The 21,338-nt window shown below is 46.5% G+C and overlaps 1 protein-coding gene across 2 annotated transcripts in view; it reads left to right on the top strand.

Annotated features, from left to right (window-relative positions):
* The window catches only part of MAP3K15 (mitogen-activated protein kinase kinase kinase 15), a 113,810-nt gene that overhangs the window by 406 nt on the left and 92,066 nt on the right, over positions 1 to 21,338 (top strand). For both annotated transcript variants that reach the window (XR_013374852.1, XM_077888786.1), the window contains exon 2: positions 19,904 to 20,043. Coding sequence is in view for 1 of the 2 variants with exons in the window: in XM_077888786.1 (XP_077744912.1) it covers positions 19,904 to 20,043 (140 nt within the window). In the remaining variant the exon portion in view is untranslated. The remainder of the gene's footprint in view (positions 1 to 19,903; positions 20,044 to 21,338) is intronic.

Consider the following 21,338-nt stretch of genomic DNA (forward strand, 5'->3'; position numbering starts at 1 on the left):
CTGTCCCCGCGCGCCGGCCCTGCCCGCCCGCGGCGACGGTGCGGAGCCTCGTACCTTTCCACAGATGAGAAAATGGAGGCCGCCGGCGCTGAGCCTCGTTACTTTTTGAGCTCCTTAAACCTCAGTTGAGCCAAGAAGCGGCCCGAAACGCAGAGGATGCGGAGCCCTCCGCGCTCGCCGCCCCTGCCGCAGTCAGGGCCCGACCCTAGGCACACGCGACGGGCACCTGGGGCACTCTTCAAGCTCCTCATGCCCAGGGTGTATCTCAGACGAAAGATCCTCCAGTCCGAGGCCTCAGGAGTTTTTAATGCTTTTCCAGGTGATTCCATTTTGCAGCCAAGAGTGGCAGTGGGGGTGCTACCACAGAGGGCGGGTATATGTGTGCACCGGGAGGTGCTCTTAGAAACGCCCGCCGTTCCCTCCAGTACTGTGATTCCTACCCCCAAGCGCGCTTTGACGGTGTGGCAGATGTATTTTATCCCACAGTGCACAAGCGTTTGGGGGCTCGGGGTCTCCTCTGTTGCTGGAATGGGATACTAGATCTCCAAGCTCGCTGTGATAAGCGGGTGGTAAGAATCCAATCTTAAAATCAAGATTTTTCGGTCGGCCAGTTTCTCCAGGTGTGGAATGGATTGCTGCTTGGATGCGTCTCCTTACTGAACCTTTGGAATCTATGTGACAAGCCTCTGGCCCTTGGGTGACATTAATAAGCCCCATACATGAGACGGTAGTTACCTGGTAGTCCTTGTGCCTTGGTTTCCCCACCGGTCAAGAGGTGGTAACAGTGCCTCCCCTAAGCCTAAAGATGTGGGAAGGTGGGGGGAGTTGGACACGCGGCCGTGGGGTGCTGCAGCAGTAGCGGTAGGGCCGTGTCTACTCCCGGGGAGGCAACCTGGATCTGCTTCCCCCAGAGCAAATGTCCCCACCTGGAGGGGGCCAGGGTGTCAGGCTTGTTCAAATAAGGCGGCAGCTGAGCCCGTTGAAAAAGCGCTCTCGAGGTTTCTGACCACTCGGAGGGTGCTCCTCAGTGCTGTGTCTCTTCGGAACAGTTCCCGGGGAGCCCACTTCACCCAGAACCACTCCACTTTCTTGACTTTTCATTCTCCTCTGAAATTGGAGTTTGCACAGCCTCTTCTCTGAAAGGTTAAATGTTCCTTTTGCTGTGGTGCAGGACTGTGGCCTCCTGCCTGCTGGCGCCAACTCTGAAGACTGGCGTGCCATAGCTTTCCTCTCTGGGGGAGTGTGTGTGTCTGTAACAAGCCTTCATCTACTAACCGGACCCCTTCTGGTTGGGTGCGAATGTTCTGGGAGTCAGAAATCTTCGGCTTTTGATTCCGGAGCTACACGACAGGCACCTTCTCTTGCTCTAGGTCCAGATTGCCTAGAATTTTCTGCATCATGTACCTCCTTTGGTTGACCTTGGCTTGGTCTTGAGTAAGTCATTTCTCAGTACGTCATTATCACTAATAAATTCTTGTAGGTTTGACGGCAAATCCAGCAGTGGGTTCAGGACCCCTCCCCCCCACCCAGGCTTCCTAATCTCTGCCACTGATAGACTTTGGGCATTTCCATTAAAACAAAACAAAACAACAAAAACACAGGAAAGCAAATCTGTCACTTTAGCTTTTTTTTTTTTTTTTTAGATTTTATTTATTTGACAGAACTTGAGAGAGAATGAGCAAAAACGCACGCACAAGCACAAGCAGGGGGAGCAGCCGGCAGAGGGAGAGGTTCTCTGCTGAGAAGGGAGCCCCATGCAGGGCTTGATCCCACGACTCTGGGATCATGACCTGAGCCTAAGGCAGAGGCTTAACCGAGACTGAACCACCCAGGCACCCCACTTTGGCTTCTTTCTAAAAGCACACTGTCCAACACGGTAGCTACTAGCCCCACGTGGCGGTTTTTTGTTTTTTTGGCAGTTTACATCGAAGTCCGTTTAAATGCTATAAGTCAGTTCGTTATTTGCACCAGCTATTTCTCAAGTGCTCAAAAAGCATAGCGAAGAGAGCATTTTTCCTGATCCCAGAAGGTCCCACTGGACCGTGCTGTTCGAGAAAAATGCTTGTTGGGAAGGGGACAGCTGGAGCTGTCCTACATGTGTTTTAGGGAGCCTGATGTGAAGCGTGAACACTTCTGGTCTCTTGTCCTAGCAGGGCAAGGCTGGGTTGGATTGTGTTTTCCCACTCCTTGTGCAGTTATCCGTGGTCCTGTGTGGGTCTGAAGGGGAGGTTCTAGGTCCTCAGTGCCCGGGTGATTTGGTGGGGTGCGAGAGCGCCACAGGCAGGCCTTCAACCCAAGTGAGGACCAGGGACATTGGTGAAAGAACACGGCCGTGAGTACTTGAAAAAAATCCTAAAATACATGGTACATAAAATTTGCCATTTAGCCATTTTTAAGTGTGCGTTTCATTGGCCTTAAGAGCATTCATCCTCTTGTGCAACCGACACCACCGCCCATCTCCAGAACTTTTTCATCAGCCCAAACAAAAACCCTGTTCCCCTTAAACAGTAATTCGTCGTTCCTCACTCCCCCTGGCCCCTGGCAACTGTTGTTCTTTCTGTCTCCGTGAATTTGCTTCTTCTATAGATTTCATGTAACTGGAGTCCTACGGTAGTTGTGTTTTGTGTCTGGCTTATCTCAGCATAGTGTCTCCGAGGTTCATTCGCACTGTGGCACGTAGCACAGTGTCCTGGAAGCCTAATGAGTACGCCACCATTGGCGTGTACCGCATTGTGTTAATCCTGGCATCTGCAGGTGGGCTTTTGGCTTGTTTCCACCTTTATAGGCCATTGTAGGTAATGCAGGAATGACCGTGGGTGTCTGAATACCTGTTGGAGTCCCTGCTTTCACTTTCTGGGGTATATATCCAGATACAGAATTGCTGAGTCATATGGTCATTTCATGTTTAGTTTTTTTTTTTTTGAGGGACATCCTGTTCACTTTTAGCGGAGGTGGTGGTCATCCCTGTGTGCCTTTGGTCTGTAGAAGGACTAGCGTTCATTTTATTAGTGTCTGTCCTCCGTCTTCAAAGATGAGAGTCTGGAATTTAGTAGAACTCTTAAGCAGTGGGGGGTCAATCCCACAGTTACTTCCAGTATTTAGAAAACAAAACAGGTGTCCTCTCTCTCTCTCTCTCTTTTTTTTTAAAGATTTTTAAAAAATTTATCAGAGAGGGATGCCTGGGTAGCTCAGTGGTTGAGCGTCTGCCTTCAGCTCAGGGCATGATCCCAGGTCTGGGGATCGAGTCCCACATCGAGCTTCCCATAGGGAGCCTGCTTCTCCCTCTGCCTGTGTCTCTGCCTCCCTCTGGGTCTCTCGTGAATACATCAATAAAATCTTCAACAAAAAAGAAAAAGAAAAAAATTATCAGAGAGCGCATGAGAGGGGGGTGGGGAAGCAGGCTCCCCACTGAGCAGGGAGCCCAACATGGGGGCTCAATCCCAGGACCCCGGGATCATGACCTGAGCTGTAGGCAGACCTTAACCCGCTGAGCCACCCAAGATACCCCTTAATTTCTTTTTCTAGAAGAAACCTCTTCTGGATTGGCCTTTACTCCTTTTGTTTAAATGCCCATTTATCTACTGGAACAGACTTCACGGTCCTGACTCGAGGTCACTTACTGTGTGTGTGGACTCTATTTACACGGAGCAGCCTGTTCTGTTTCGAGTGTCTGCTGCGTCTCCCCCTGGAGCTTCTCAGTGCTTGTGAACATAGCAAAAACTGAGACTTCCTGCAGGAAGGAAATCTGTGTAACTCTCTTGCTTTCCCACACATTTTGGGATGGAAGTACTATTATCCCAGATACTATAGTCGAATAGGATTACTGTGGTATCAAATCTGAAACTGAGAATCTGGTTCAGTAGAATACAACACAGTTATCTCCGAGGAATGCACCGTATTATTGATGCCCATTTACTCTCCAATTGGTTGAGTGGTTAATGACCAATCTAGGTTAGAGCCTCCACCTGTGTGCTAATTTGAGGCCTTCCTGCCTTAGCTGGTAACTGGTCCAATGACAAGAACCGCCGCTTTGATCAAGCCTTGTCCCTACCTGCCCTGGGCGCTGGTTCTCTTCCAGTGCTGCTGGGTCTGGCTGTGCCTAACTTTGCTCCTCTCTGAGCCTCATTTAGATGCTGCTTTCCTGACCCAGGGGCCCTACTTCTGCGGTCTTTTTCTTTATGGTAATGTTCATGGTAATTTTCCAAATGGTGAGCTCTTGCCACCTGTGGTAGGAAATCCTTGCACTTCCTGAACATCCATTAAAAAGGCCAAGGTCCTGGGCAGCCGGGGGGACTCAGCGGTTTAGCACTGCCTTCCGCCCAGGGCCTGATCCTGGAGACCTGGGATCGAGTCCCATGTCAGGCTCCCTGCATGGAGCCTGCCTCTCCCTCTGCCTGTGTCTCTGTCCCACCTCCTCTCTCTCTCTTTCTGTATCTCTCATGAATAAGTAAATAAAATCTTAAAAAAAAAAAAAAAACAAGGCCTGGGCTTTGGTCTCCAGATGAGCTAATCAGCTGTGCTCTATCCTGAGGACGCTCCTTTCCTGGCTGCCTCATACAGAATCATTTGCAGGTTGCAAAGTATGGCAGAGACTGCCGGGTTAGCGGAGATGCACGCTGCTAGTTGTTGCTGGAAAGCAGGCCTGGGTTTTCTAGCACCCTCTGAGCCTCGGTGGGAGGTTATAACTAGCTCTGACCAATGAAATGGAAGTACAGGTGGAGTCTGTCGCTTCTGGGCCTAGGTGTGAGCATATCTAGTAGTCCTTCCCATGCTCTGTCACCCTTTTCCACGGTCCCCAGTGTAGATGATGGCAGTGGCACAAGATGGAAGGCACCTGGATCTCTGGACCACTCTTTGGATGACAGCTATTAGAGCAGGAGTGTTCGCTTATTTTGCATAAGCAAGAGAGAAGCTTTTGTTTGGTCAGGCTCCTAAGATTTGGGGGCTGGGGGTGTTCTCGTGGTAAGAGCATAACTTGGGTCTTGAAAATTGAGCACAAACCCTAGAAAGTTGTCGGCGAGGCATGTCTCTCCAAGAGGAGGTGGGGCCAGGTAGCCCCTCGTGCCCTGGATTCCCCCCGCCATCGTGATTTCCCCCACGGTGGAGCCCGCACCTCTACTGCCGCGCATGAGGACGACAGAATTGAGACGCTGGTGTCCCCGGGTTAGTCCCAGCAGTGAGGGAGGAGGGGGGACACGTTCAAGTTTGTTTTCTTTGGTTTCACTGGCTTTGGAGTCTAGGTTATTTTTTTCCTATTAAGTGCTATTGTAGTGATTGTGTTTTTAAGCTGATGGTAATATCAGGCTTTCTGCCAAAATAGAGCATGTAATGGTTTAAAGTGTGACCGGCTCTTAGCTTTCGCTGTCCTTTACGTGGGTTATGTCTAGCCTCTCCATCTGTGATGTTACTTGTGGATTATTTTTAGGATTTTATTTATTTGAAAGAGAGCATGAGTGGGGGGGAGGGGCAGAGGGCGAGGGAAAAACAGATGCCCCGCCGAGCGGGGTTACCGACGCAGGGCTCGATCCCAGGACCCTGAGATGATGACCTGACCCGAAGGCAGACGCTTAACTTAACTGACTGAGCCACCCGGGTGCTCCGTTCTTGCGGATTCATCAGTCTGATGTGTCGTGTGGCAGAGACCGTGCCCTGCCTGCATCCGTCTCTTCGTGGTTCCCAGTCTCCCTTGCAGTTAGCGTGGGCCCTTGTGATCAGTGCTGGTCACTGAGATTTGAGCAACATCAAGTATCACTTTGAAAGTGACTGAGAGGGATGCCTGGGTGGCTCAGCGGTTGAGCCTCTCCCTTCGGCTCAGGGCGTGATCCTGGGGTTCGGGGATTGAGTCCCACGTCGGGCTCCCTGCAGGGCGCCTGCTTCTCCTTCTGCCTATGTATCTATCTCTCTCATGGATAAATAAAATCTTGGGGAGAAAAGGTGAGAAATTAGTGTGCCACCTCCATCTCACTTTGCCTCTATTTTGGCAGACTCAAAGGTCATATGTTGGAGTTGGTAGTTAGCCCCTGAAATTTTGGGGATTCGTCTCCTGTGGCAGCATAGCCTAGCTTACGCTAATAAAGCTTGCAGTGCATTCTGCAGAATTGCCAAAATGCATCTCTCCGCTTTTGTGGACTTAATTCACAGGTGCTTCTGCTGAAGAGTGAGCTTTATAAATGCCTTAAGCTGGCTTGTAATTGGATGCACACTCTCCCCATCGCTCCGGAAAATGCATAGTGTTCTAAGGAAGACCGGCCTGTGGGGTGTGTGGGTTCGATGGTTGTAGAATATGCACTTTGCGTGGCATCTATACGTGGTCAGGAGACTGGCCACATCTATTTCCAGCAGAATGTAAGGGCAATAGACAGACATCATCTTCTCTTAAACAAAGTAAATATTAACGAGCAAAATCTTCAACCTGGGAGTCAGTCTTGACCCCACGCCCTGGGTCATTGCCAAAGCCAGCCTATTGCTTCCAGAATGGTTCCCAGATCTGCTTGACTTCAGTCTGTGGGCCCCTGCTACCCCGGTCCAGGTGTTGGCTTTTCTCATCCACGTTGCTGCCCACGGCTTTGTCACTGGTCTCTTAATACTGGGTCATTCTTGGTGTGTTCCACTCTGTGTCGTCTCCTTTGATGCCACCATATCCTGGCACTTTCCGCCACCCTACAGTCTTGCTCTGCCCAAAACGCCCTTAACTTTCACATCTCCATTCTTTAAGGGAGCCTTCACGGACTCCTCGCCTGTTCTCTGCCAGCTTTAATCACACGGAGGTTTTCATTCCTAGTGAGTAACACAGTTGTGATTAAGTAATTACCAATTTAATGATCTTCTGCAAGACCTTGAACTCTTCAATGGTAGGGAGCCAGATGTGGTTTTCTTTGCTACTCCTGGAGTGATTCCTAGGAATAGCTATCCAGTTCCTTTTTAAAATAACTCTCAGTGGATACAGATGGCACTTGGTTTCTCCTGTTGAGATGAAGCAAGACTTGTTTGGTACCCTCAGATGGAAATCAGAGTGTGGTTTCCTGGAGAAACCATGCTGAAAATGGAGGACAGGCATAGATAAAGTACAGTTGTGATTCTTACTAGGAAAGAAGGTACATCCTAATGACACATTTCTGTATCTGAACCTTTCTCTTCAGTGGTACATATCAAATAGAAGAGACCAAAACAACTCAACCGGAGGCCCTGGAATGAAAACAGTGGTTTGAACTCTGTTCTGGGAATACTGATTTTTTTTTTTTTATTTGTCCACATTTTTGGTGATGTATATTTTTCATAACATAAACGTGATTTTATTTTAAACAAGTGCAGTGGGAGATCACAGGTAGGGTTATAACTCAGAAGTCTCTTCTCTCCCTACTGGAGACAGTGGCATGGCTTGCTCAGGCCACAGTGACTTTACTCCTGGGGACAAGACCACATGACCCCCTGACAAGACCTCAGCTGCCCTCTGCTGGACCTGGCTGCTGGCTTGCCCATGGGGGCCATTGCCAGAGCCTCCTTCCTCTCTAGCTGCTGTTACTGCTACTGACTCAGCATTAAAACCTGGAACTTTCCTCAATTCTTCGTCACATGGGCCGAGTGAAAGAAGCATTGCACCTGCAGCATTTCCTTGCAGCTTTGCTGTTTGAGCTCTGAGTGCATTTAGGGTAGATAAAGTCTCGGGGCTGGCCTGCTGCATTGCCGGCTGTATGTTATTGGGGCAAACTGTGTTTTGGGTTCCTAGCGGCCAACTTACATATTTTTGGAATGCAAGCCTTATACTCCTGTTTAATGCTTCAGTGTATCAGGCTTTGCGATAGGATCTGTTTAAATCCCGGTCAGATCACATCGGTGGGGAAGGGGTTGAACTCCTGCAAAGCCAGCTGGAAAACTTCTGGCTTCCCCGATACCTTCCCGGCTTTCAGGCTATCGGGTGTGGCAGGGTTTGGCCAAAATACCTGGCAGTTGTCAGGGCTTGGTTGGTGTTAGGACGTGCAGCACAGGAAGGAGTTGAGCTGTGGACCTGGGCAGGAAACAGAGTTCACCGGAGAATCGGGGTCAGTCCAGGGGCCGAGCAGAATTAGAGGTGGAAGCAGGAGAGGAGTAGATGCATTAGATATAGATGAATTTTTTCTTGAAATTTTATTATGGAAAATTTCAAGCATGCACATTATGCAGCTTCAACAATGATTAACAATGTGCCACGTTGTTTTTTTTCTTTACCACCCCCCCCTCCACACTTGGTTCTTAGTCTTAAACATTTTTACCATATAGTGTGTATACATTGAAATGTAAGAATCTCCGCTGTGCAATTTGAGAAATGACTAAACCCACAAAAACAGACCTTATCACAATAGAAGTCTCATCTGTCCAGAAAGTTCTCTCATGTCGCCTCTTGCTCATTCCCCTTTCCACCCCCATTCCTGGCCCCAGGAAGTGACTGGGATGCTGTCACCACCAGTTAGACATGCCTTTGCTAGAGTTTTGTATAAAAGGGCTCCTACAGTGTGTACTTTCCTGGGTCTAGCTTCCTTTGCTCAGCGTGATGTCTTTGAGATTCACCTGTATCGTGCTGCGTATCTGTCGTTTGCTCCTTGTTGGTGCAGAGCACTGTTGGGTTGCGTGGACATACCACCGTTGTTTTAGTCATACTCCTGTTGAAGGACATGTGGGTGGTTCCTAGTTTGGGCTGTTACAAGTAAAACTGCTACGAACATTTGTATATAGGTCTTTTTTTGTGGGCAAGTGTTTTCATTCCTCTTGGGTAAATAACCAGCAGTGGAATGGCCAGATCAAAGGGTAGGCGTGTGTTAAACTGTGTAAGGAACCTCCAAACCTTTTCCCCAGGTGGTGGTACTCTTCTGTTCCTAGCACTGATGCACAAGACTTGTGGTGGCTTCGCGTCCTCACCGACACTGTGTTATTGAGCTTTTCAACTTTGGCCTTACTGGTGGAGCTGTAGTGTGGTTTCTCACAATGGTTTTTATTCCCCTTTTGTTGATGATTAATGATGTTGAGCACCTTTGCACGTGCTTTTTGGCCATGATAGATATCTTCATGAGGTGTCTGTGGAGATCATTTACCCATTTAATTGGATTGTCCTCTTATTGAGTTAGAAGAGTTCTTTATATATTTTGGATTCAGGTGCTTTTCAGAAGTATATTTCTTGAGCATTTGCTCCCAGACTGTGGCTTGCTTATTCATCTCCTTGGGACTTGTGATGAGCAGAGAATTTTCGTTCTGATAACGTCTCACAGACACTATTGTTCTATTAAGGTTGCCTCTGTGTCATCCCTGGGAAGTCTTTGTCTCCTTCCAGGTTGTGATTGTACGCATACTTTCATGTGTTCTTCTGAACACTTGACTGTTGTAGCTTTTACCCTGAGGTCTGTGATTGGACACAGGTGACTTGTGTGAAGAACGCCTGACACCTGTGTCAAGCACCTGAGAGAAGGGTTTCACCCTGGATGTGTGTTCCACACACTTTGAGTCAAGTTGCTAGAACCACGGCTGCCTCCCTTTCACCTCATCATCCAGGAAAGTGTAGGAAGTGCAGGTTATCCTTTGGGCAAATGGCCTTTCTGTCCCCCAACGTAAAGACCACCAAAACAGATCCATTTTTAATTTTTATTTTTTCAAGATTTTATTTAGTTATTTGTGAGAGACACACAGAGAGAGGCAGAGACATAGGCAGAGGGAGAAGCAGGCTCCCTATGGGGAGCCTGATGCGGGTCTCGATCCCAGGACCCTGGGATCATGACCTGAGCCAAAGGTAAACATTCAACCACTGAGCCACCCAGGCATTCCACCAAAATAGATCCATAATGAGGCTTGACCAACCTGTGTTCCATCATTGTGTCCCACTGCCCTTGGTAACACAAGTGGCAGAGGGGAAGAAACATTTTGCTTGGCAGATCGGGTTTCCTTTGTTGCCCTGTCCTTTTTTGGCTGTGTGGCCCTGGATAACTTACCTAACATCTCTGAGTCTCATTGAAAAAATCTCTAGGTAGAGATTGAAGCATAGTGCCCTGAATGTGGTAAATGCTCAAGAAATGTCAGGTAGTAGGGTCCCATTATACTCCTGCAATTGGGTCAGACCTTTTTTTTTTTTTTTTTTTGCCCAAAGTTTTTGAGGTTGGAAATTTAATCCTAGCTTCATTCCTGGTCCTGTGTTGAAGAATGGAAGTGAGGAAAAGGTATAAACCTCTGCTTCAATAACCTCTTTATTTTTACTTTTTATTGAGGTACAAAGCACATCCAGAAAAGCGCACAGTCTTAAATGTACTGCTCTATGAGCTCTCAAAAGCTTTATGCTGTGTAACTCCATGCTTGGATCAAAAAAGTAAACACCAGTGTGCTCGCTTCTGTTTTCCAGCCTAGTCAAGAGCACCAACTATCCCAATGTCTGCAGGGAGTAGTTTTGCCTGTTGGGGTACCTTTTTTTTCTTATTTTAAAAGTTTTTATTTTAATTCCAATATGGTTACCATACAGTGTTATATTGGTTTCAGGTGTACAGTATAGTGATTTGTCACTTCCGTGTATCACCCAGTGCTCGTCACAAGCGCCCTCCTTCATCCCCATCAACCGTCTCACCCCCCACCCCCACCCCCCTTTGCTGACCAGTAGTGTGTTCTTTAGAGTTAAGAGTATTTCTTGGTTTCTCTCTCTCTCTCTCTATTTATAAACGGAATAACACAATTTCCTTTTTTGTCTCTGGCTCCTTTCACTCACCATTATGTTTGCAGAATTCCTCTCTACTGTTAACACAGCAGCAGTTTGTTCCTTTCCATTTCTATGTAGTATTTCGTTGTAAGAATACACGGCAGTTTATGTTCTCTGTTGAACGTGGAGTCGTTCCCAGTTTGCAACAATTAGGAACAGCGCCACCGCTGAGACTCTTGTACTTTAAAAAACAAAAACACAACAACCCAACCCACCCAGCCTTCGTGAGGTATAATCGATCCGGTGCAGCGGACAGCCCAGCGGTTGTTGCACGTCTGGGGAGCCGCGCAGCCGTCACCTCTGCTCGCCCCAGGCCCCTTGCATTGCACCCAGGAAAACCCCTGCACCCGTTAGCAGTCCCTCCCCGCCGCAGCCACCCAGCCCCGGAGCTGGGCAGCCTCTCCTCCCCCTCTCCCCCTCTCCCCCCCCTCGTCGTGCTTGTTCCCATGAATGGCCTTATGAACGTGTGGTCTTCTCACCCGTGTCCACAGCTCATCCGTGGCGCTGCACGGGACCGGACTGTGCCCCTTTCGCTCGGCTGCGTGAAGTTCTGGATGTACTGCAGGGTGGTATCTCCTTGGGCGTTGGGGTGGTTTCTGGTTTTGGCTTCGGGGAATAATGCAGCAACTTTTGCCGTGGACATCTGCTTCCATCTCTCTTGCCTGTGTGCCTAGGGGTGGGATTTCTGGGTCCTATGATAACTCTCGATTTAACCTTCTTTTAAAAAAGAAAGTTGTGGGATCCCTGGGTGGCTCAGCGGTTTAGCGCCGCCTTCAGCCCAGGGCGTGATCCTGGAGACCTGGGATTGAGTCCCACATCGGGCTCCTGCTTCTCCCTCTGCCTGTGTCTCTGCACCACCCCCCCCCCCCCCCCCCCCCCGTCTCTGTCTCTCATGAATAAATAAAATCTTTTTTTAAAAAAAAAAGGTATACAAACAGCCAACATACACATGAAAAGACAGTCCTTTGTCGTTGGGGAAATGCAAATCCAAACCACCGTGAGCTACCACTTGAAACCCACCAGGACACCTACAATAAACAGACACCAACCAGTGTCGGGGAGGCAGAGACACAGGCAGAGGGAGAAGCAGGCCCCATGCCGGGAGCCTGACACGGGACTGGATCCCGGGACTCCAGGATCGTGCCCTGGGCCAAAGGCAGGTGCTTAACCGCTGAGCCACCCAGGGATCAGTATCTCAGTTTTAACTTGTATTTGCCTTATTCTATGTGAGGGTGGACATACTTCCCTTTTTTTTTTTTTTTTTTCCTGAGCGCTGTTTGTTCATGATCCTTCCCTGTACTTTTTACCTATTGGTTTATGGGATTTTGGAAGAGAGTCTTAATTTCTAGATTTTTCTAAACTCTTTGTTTTCTGTTGTTCAAATTAGATCATTTCTACTGACCTGTCTTTAGTTTCACTGACCTCTCTGTCACGTCCATTCTTTTTGTGAGCCCATCTGGTGAGTCTTCTATTTTGGTTATTAATCATTCCTAAGATTTCCATTTGGCTCTTCAGTTTATTCATTGGTACTTTCTATTTTTTCCATTCTTTTCAGAAGTATCTTCCTTTACTTCTTGGAGAACTTTTTTTTTTTTTTTTTAAGATTTTATTTATTCATGAGAGACCAAGGCAGACACACAGGTAGAGGGAGAAGCAGGCTTCTCGTAGGGAGCCTGGTGTGGGACTTGATCCTGGGCCCCAGGATCATGCCCTGAGTCAAAGGCAGACACTCAACCACTGAGCCACCGAGGCGTCCCTTCTTGGAGAACTTTTATAATAATTGCTTTAAAGTCATTGTCAGTGATTTTGATTTCTGTGACCTCTTGTTATCAGATTCCATTGGTTGTCTTTCCCATGTGAGTTTGAATCGTTCCTGCTTTTTTGAATTCAAAGTAATTTTGGATTGTACCCTGGATCTTTTGAAATCCTATAAATGAGATCCCAGGCCTCACATATATCCTATGGAGCCTGTTGGTATTTTTGCCCTAACGGGTGGTCGGCCTAGTTGATTTAGGCTGCCAAGCTCGGGTTTAGTTGTGGTAGCTTTTCAAAGCCTTTTCAGTGCTGCTTGGCTTTGTACTTGGTGATTTACTGGGACTCCCCTTTTCAGTCCTGGGGCCGAACACCGGGAGATTTAGTCAAGCCACTCTGCCTCACACTTTGCACAAGTGCCCATGTTTGAGGCCAGGAATTTGGAGAGGGGAAAAAAGCAATGGGGATTCGCTGCCCCCCCCTTGGGACCACAGCTCCTCAGGTTAGAGCAGAGGCCCTGGTGACTGTAGGCCCTGCTGCCTCTGCCAGCCTTAGCTGGTATGGCCGTGGGGGTCACAGGGGTCCTGGGGTGCAAGGGAAAAGAGAAAAGTAGAGAACTGCCTTCACTCTCTCTGAGCATTTGGAGGCCCCTTTGCTGCTTTCTGAGCCAGAACTAGGGAGCCTCTCCTGGTGCTCTCTGCATTGACACCCAGCACCTATTTGGAGGGTTTCGGGCTGCCTTTAGTCCTGGCAGGGGGGAGACTGAGGGGGAAATAGGGAACTTGCTTTGGGTTTGGCGGTACATTGGAATCAGGTCTTCTCTAATCTGTTTGCTTCCTTTCTAGATTATTAAACAGCTATTCGATCCTTTCTGCCAAGTTTTTATAGATGCATTCGGGGAGAGACAGGCTGGGATGTCTACTTCATCTGACTAAGAGCCAGAACTTAAACTCGTACCATTACATTTTGACATGTCCTGTCGTGAAGCATAACCAGAATATAATATCTCTATGTCTTACTGATCAACTCACCATGAGCAAAAATACCCTCAAGGCTAGCTGCATTGTATCAGGCCAGTTCTGTCCAGATGAGATGCTCTGTGTGACTGTTAAAAGTTGGGAGCAGAGGAAGTGGAATACAAGAAACACAAAGCAATGGAAATGGTCGATATCATAAAGGTTCTTGATGGGCCTCCAACATAGCCCTCCAGTTATTTTGGTTGTGAGCCGGGAGCCAAGACCATTCTGATGTCTAGAATGACCCTTGGATTGTCATTGGATCTCATAAGGCTGACTGACGTTCTAAGACTTATTGGTCGGATTCACTAAAAAGTGTTTTCTTTCCTGAGAATGAGAATCCTGCATTCAAAATACTCAACCTTGCTAGGTACTTTTCATAAAGTCTGTGGCTAGTGAGGCATGCTCAATGGAAACCAGGAACTCTGGACATTGATTCTCAAAGAGCCACCTAGAAAAAAGGGTTTTGGTACTTGGTGGGGGGGGAGATGAGATGGAATAAGGACAAAGAAAAAATGGCCCTGTATCCAGCAGTGGATCCTCGCTGCCATCACCAGATGAACTCTGTGCCCCTGCACAGGCTGTGGGGCTGACCCTCTCCGGAAGCTGGGAGCACAGAATGGGTGACATCAGTGGCCCGGCAGGAGTCCTGGCACCTAGAGTTGATCTTGAAGGAACAGTTGATTTTATTAAGGTAAAGGGGGGTAGGGTGTTATTTTTGAAGTGGATGTGAAAGCCATGGGTCTTCTTGTGTTGACCAGAGGTCATTTTTAATGAGCCAATCAGAGAACAAATTAAGGAAGGCAGTGCCATTTCCTGCAATTTTGTCACTCTGACAGAAAAGCTCAGCAGTACCGCCTTCACGGTGGGGTGCTGTGTGGTGCCAGTACATCAAGCTCTACTCCTCTCTGAAATTGCACACGTCTTGAAGGTGATGTGTGACACAGACCTTTTAGAAGAGAAAGTCATTATCTGCTGGTCAGAAAAGGGCTTTTGAGAACGATGTCTCGAAATTTGCTGAGGAGAGTTATGTCAAAGCAGATCCCTTTATAAAAGGGTGGAAGGAAGCGGAAGAGAACATTCAGGTGACAAAGGTGGAAGTATTGAGGTGGTAGATGTAAAGGCTACCAGGGAGCCCAGAGTTGGAGCTGTGACGCGTCCCGTCATGCATGGTGGTGCTTGCTGGTACTGCTAGCACTTTAAGCGATGAGTGCACCCTAGCGTGCAGGTTTTTTCCCTGTTAGCTCAAGAGCAACATAAACATGCGAGAGCTAAGTGACTTAAGTCATGATACGTTTTCTATTGCAAATATTTCCTTGTGAGTGCTCTAAAATTAAGCCCAGTGAGTCCATTTACCTCAGAGCATCATTTGCTTATATTTGGCATATGTCTTTGGAAAAACTGGTAGTGGACACATCTGAATCACATGTATAAAGGTATACACAGATTTTGGGGTCATTCTTTAAAACAAAAATGCTGGGAAGCAAAAGACCGGGGGCCAGGTATAGGTTCCCAACATCCCCACTCTCCTGCACCCCTGTCTTCCCCATTGCAACGTGGTACTTGAAGCAACTGGCACCCGGCCCCTGTCGATGGTGTCTTTGGTAGACTTCCTGACACCGAATTGGTAGGTTGTCTCCCTATGTGATTGGAAAATTGGATTTAAAGTAGAAGTAGCCTCTTGTCTAGTAAATCTGGGCTCTGTGGATTTTTTTTTCTTTAGGATTTTTTTTACTATTTATTAGAGCACATGTGCACAAGGAAGGGCAGAGGGAGAGGGAGAAGCAGACTCCCCGCTGAGCGGGGAACCCAATGTGGGACTCGATCCCAGGACTCTGGGATCATGACCTGAGCCAAAGGCAGATGCTTAACCCTCTGAGCCACCCAGAAGCCCTGGGCTCTGTTGTTTTTAGGGAGCTTTTGGATGACTCAGTTGCCCTAAGTTCAATCAGATTTTTGAAATGTCTCCGGCAGTAAAGCTACTCTAAATCTAGTTCATTTAGATATAACCAATCTTACTTATCTTCATTATTTCAGATTACCTGGAATATATTTAAAGGCTGGCATGAGCCAGTACAATCGCAGAATTACTATATGGTAAATCATTTACCATTATATCATTTTGTTGATAAATGCTTTGCTTTGGAAATCAGACCCTTTTAAGCCACACTAGGAAATTAGAGTTTTACTTACTACTTATAAAAACATTTCACATAAAGACTATTCAAGATAGTGTTCAGAAGTTTTTCATGAACTAAAATCCTATTTATCATCTTTATTTCATACTATCACATTGTGAAATCATTGTAATTGATTCTTAAATTGTTTGAAGGGCACTTTTTTTTAATTTATTTTTTATTGGTGTTGTTTTTAAATTCACACACTTAACTGCTAAGAGTAGATTTTAAGGGGAGCCTTGGCTTGTTGCGAGTTCCTGACGTGGTGTCCCTTTTGAAGGGTTGTTAAAGCAAGATGGGTAGGGTGCATAAGTGTCTCCATCAAGAAGGATGGTTTATTGTATGCAGACTTCCCCCAAAGCTGACCTGTGTCATTAGAAACTGAAAGGTAATGGTTGCTCCAGAGCACAGGCTGTATTTGCAAATGAAAAATCAGCATTTTACCTCTTTTTATCTGTGATCTGTTTGCCTAAGGTTTAGCTTGATAAATCAACTATTTTACGCCTTGTGGCTGTGTTTGAGAAAGTGAGTCAGGATAGTAGGAAACCTCATGTGGACACTTGGGAGCTGTGATTCTGTTTGTGCCCTGGCTGCGTGACCGTGACCATGGGTGAATCTTTGTGCTTCATTTCCCCATCTGTGAAGTAAAGCCAATACCTTCCCTGCCGGTCTCCCAGGGTGGTTCTGAAATCCAACCTAGATGTTTGTGGAACTACTTTGTAAATGTCAAAGCAGATGACCATTGTGGTGATTGAAGCCTTATGATCTCTAGGGCGGGGGTAGGGAACAAACCTAGATGCCTCATATATAATAAAAATTCCAATGTGGTGTTTAGTCATTTAATATTTATAAATCTGCTAAAGTAATATCCTAGGAGTTGTAAAAATGAGCTAGTTGAATATTATTGTTTTATGAATCCTCAGCGTAATCTCAGTCTTAGTGGCCTGAGTGACAAACACCAGGTAAAAATGTCAACTTTGGGTGTGAGACCATTTTTCTTTTGAACACGGATTACTTCGAATCTGGAGTAGCAGTGTCTGTCTGCTGTGCATGGAGTAGGGACTGAAAAGTCTGTGTCCCAGCCCTTGGTGGAGCCATGGAGGGGCCCTTGAGCGGAGGAGTGAGGCTAGAGGACAGGAGCCCTGACACAGAAGGGAGAAGGCAGAGGAAAGAAGGCGCTTGCGTCTCCTCAGCGACAAGCCACCCCCCCACACACAAGTTGTGGGTTTCCAGTGAAAATGGCCCACATCAGTTGGGGGCTGCTGTCCTTCGTCCCTGGCCTCTGCCTGTTCCTGTCACTCTCCTTTGTCTTCAAGGAGCTTGAAGAAAGCAAGAAAGCCATGGCTCGCTTGCCTCAGTTAACTAATTACACCTGTCTCCGTGGCCTTGGAATTAGCATCTGTGCTGCCACCTAATAGCACAACTCTCAAACCCATGCTTTTTCACGTAAGTAGGTGCAGTCCAGGGAACCGTCCTATAAGCAGACTGATTCATTCAGCTGCAGTGTGATTCTTGACTCCGAGCAAATGTTTGCAGGGAACTGTTACCCGTTGGAGATAAATGAACGTTGTAAAGTGTTTCTTCAGCATATACGTTTGTCCTTTCTTGAGCAACAACCTCAAGAGGGGTGAATTTGGGCAGGACAGGCTCCTGTTTAAAACCTGTCAGGGGGCAGCCCGGGTGGCTCAGCGGTTTAGCGCCACCTTCAACCCGGGGTGTGATCCTGGGGACCCAGGATTGAGTCCCGCGTCAGGCTCCCTGCATGGAGCCTGCTTCATCTTAAATCTTAAAAAAAATCTTAACATAATCATGACAGGTTTTTTTTTTTTTTCCAGAACTGTTAGGTGAGACATTGATACTACAGTAATTTTCTTTTTAAGATTTTATTTATTAATGAGGGACACACAGACAGACGGACAGACAGGCAGAGGGAGAAGCAGGCTCCATGCAGGGAGCCTGACGCAGGACTCGATCCTGGGTCCCCCAGATCACACCCTGGGCTGAAGGCAGCACTAAACCGCTGAGCCACCGGGGCTGCCCTACAGTAATTTTCTTAAAGATTTTATTTACTTATTTTAGAGAGTATGTGGGGTGGTGGAAGAGGAGCAGGATGGGGGCGGTGTGCAGAGAATCCCAAGCAGACTCCCCGCTGAGCCTGGAGCCTAATGCTGGGCTCGATCCATGACCCTGAGGTCATAAGCTGAGCTGAAATCAAGAGTCAGACACAAGCCACCCAGGTGCCTACTATAGTGTTGTTGTTGTTGTTTTTTTTCCCCATTTGCATTCTCCTTTTTGAGCAATACATACTGAAGTATTTGGGAATGAAATGATGTCTGGGGTCTGCTTAAAATAGTATGGTAAGGGGGTGGTTTGGGTGCCAGTAGAAGTGAAACAAGCCTGGCTGTGAGTTGTTAGTTGTTGAGGGAAGTGAAGGGGCTATGGGGGCTTCATTATACTATTCTACTTTTATTTATATTTGTATTTTTCCATGATCAAAAGAAAAACAAAAAACCACCCTACCATAGGTTTCCCATTGCCTCAAGATGGAGGCAGCTCTCTTAACATGGCCTTCAGACCCCTTCACCACCTGGCACCTAAGAACCCTTCCAGGCTCATCTCCTGAAATTATTTGCAGTCCCCCTAACACATGCCATCTTATGTCTGGCCCTTTGCCCTTGTGGTCTTCTCTTCCTGCAACACTTTCCTTCCCTTTCCATCACCTCACCCTCACACCGATTTGCCTGACTTTTCTGGGCCCCCAGATCCCAGACAGCATTCCTTTTTGCAGGCCTTCCCTTTATGACCTTTGTGCCAGTGTGGGTTGAGTACCCTTCTTGTTCTCATTTCTGTCCCTTGAACTCAGCACGATGCCTGGCATATAGCAGACGATCTGTAAGTTAGAAAATAAAAGGCCCACCTAGGGCTTGTTAGCGCTTGGCCTCAGGACTCTCAGTGCTTCCTGCACAGAGCCAGTGATGCCTGGTGCTGATGTGGCTACTGCCTACCTTCTTGTGTCTTCTCGCTCCATTCACCTTGCCTCTGTTCTGTGTCTTTGGGATTTTCAGTGACTTTCCTATGAGTCACAGCACTGCAAGAGTAAGTTCAGATGTTCTTTCCAAAATCTCTGCATGTGGTAGGGAAGGTTCAATCAAACTTGAAGTTTTATACTTTCAAAAACGACAAGTTTTGAGCTGGTGTGCAGTACTGCTCGGCACATTTAAATACTCTCCTTGTTGTTGTGATACGTTGCCTCCTCCATTTGCAGTAAGTCTCCATAGGACACACCTCCAGGGGCATTTGAGCTACATTTTCAAGTTAATGATGGACATGTGAGCCAGAAGGAATGTTCATTACAGCAGTTAGAAATAGGAAAAAGGAAAAAAGCACATATATTTAGATAGGATGGATAAAGAAATTTCCATCCAGGCCTCAGTCCTCATATAATGGAATGTTATGTTGAACTAGAGGTAGACATGCAAATTGGTGGTATCACACCAGTAGCAAGTCCAAGAATACATATGGTGTGATACTATATATGTATATGAGGTTCAAAACCATGCAAAACTAAACAATATCCTGTTTAGGGATTCATACATTATAATATGCATATATGTAATAAGTATATACATGTGTATATAACATGACATGCATATCTAATATATAATCTTGTGCATGTATGTAAGATACATGTGCATATATATACACATGCATGGATATATATTTATATATACATTTAGACATGTAGGGAACTGATAAATACAGAGATCAGGACAGAGGCATCCTCTGAGCAGGAGGGAGGAGATGTGACTGGGAGGAGGCACATGAGACTCTGACAGTATGGATGATGTTCTGGGTCTTGGGCTGCATGGCAGGAGCATTGTTTGACATTTCATTGGGCTTTACAATTTGTACATAAGGTGAACATACTCCTTTAGAGATCACATATTTCCTAATAAAGATAACAGCAAAACTAACTCCAATAGCAATTTTTAAGTGAGGCCACGTTCCCAGCACTTTGAGGAGGGAAGAGGTTTCTCTCGTTGCTTCTCTTCCACTGCTCATGGGGTGCTTCTAACCCAATTATTCATCACTTTCTGCTTTATCTTAAAGGCTGGTAAAAAAAAAAAATAAAAGACTGGTGGTAGAAACACCAATTGCAGGAGTTCCCCATTGGTGATCAGCGGGAAATAGATTCAGTAGACCAATCACCTCTCTTTCTCTCCCACACCGTGTCCTGTCCTTGCTGATCTCAGATGTTGCTGTGGTGGACATGAGTGAGATCTCCAAACAGCCTTCCCTCTTTTACCATCTGGGGGTCCGCGAAAGCTTTGACATGGCCAACAATGTGATCCTGTACCATGACACCGATGCGGACACTGCTCTTTCATTGAAGGTAAAGGGGATCATTTGTCTCCTGGTGAACACTTGGCTTCGGGAAAGCAGTATTATGCATTCAAAGAAAATGTACATGTAGCTGGGAGGTTGGAGATAAACAAAGATTCACTTGTGCAATTCCTTCCTTCCTACTACAGCTTCTCGCTCACACAGATGACTTCCTGACCACTGTATGAGCATATGCTCTACAGAGAGGTGCTTGTAGGCAACTTCACCATTTCCGGGCTCATTAGGGAAGTGAAGGCAAAAACTGTTAGCTTCCATTGGAGCAAACACGCCACTCTGAACCTTTCAGTGGGCAGTTTGATCCAAACCTACACATTAAAAGTTTCTCAACTTGAATGATAAGATGACGACACATAACCATCACCAGAGTGGGCAGAAAGTTCTAGCATAGGCATCCTCCATATTTAATCTGTTATTCCTCCACCCTCCAACACCATTCAAAACAGAGCAAAACTGAAAACTTGTATATTTATGCACAACACTGTATTGAGGTTTTTACACCTGTATTCTTGCAAGTTTGATACAGATTTTTTTTGAATAATAGTACTCCTAAGGAAAAAAAAAACAACTCCTATTTGGAACATCGGTGGGGAGATGGTAGTGGAATATAAGGCAGTGGAGTGGAGGTGTTGAATCACCATACTGTACACCTGAGACTAATACAACACTGTAAGTTAACTGGAATTAAGATGAAAACGTAAAAAAATGCTCATGTTTGTAAAATGTGAATGTCTACGGTGAGTTGCCGTAAAACTCAGGGAATATTAGTATTGTCAGATGTCTTAATATTGGTCAGAAAAATGCTGGTCTGTGTTAAATCATTTCAGGAGTGAAAGCTTAGTTTGTTTACAACAGTGTTACTCAACCTTGACTGCACTTTAGAATTACTTGGACAGCTTGTAAGTATCCCAATACCCAGGTCATACCCCAGACCAATTACATCACAGTCTCTGAGGGATTTTTTTAACCTCCCAAAAGTACAGCCACGGGTGAGAACTAGTGGCGTCAAATTCATGTTCATGGACACCAGTTCCAAATGTCCAGCTCCCTTTGTGTTAAAATCACTAGTGTATGTAAATAGCACAGTTTGGTGATGGCAAAGTTGAACATTTTTGTGTTTCTTGAGATTTAATATTAACCAGATTTTTCTGGGTTCTGTAATAATCGGGGGTTATTTCCTGGTAGAAATCCAACCTGCTTCAGATGTGTAACCTCTATGTGTTCTGTATCACATACACTTGACATAGATGTGTACTCTGTAATTAGAGCACAGTATTGTGTTTTAAG

The sequence above is a fragment of the Canis aureus genome, chromosome X, assembly GCF_053574225.1.
Source record: "Canis aureus isolate CA01 chromosome X, VMU_Caureus_v.1.0, whole genome shotgun sequence".
NCBI lineage: Eukaryota > Metazoa > Chordata > Mammalia > Carnivora > Canidae > Canis > Canis aureus.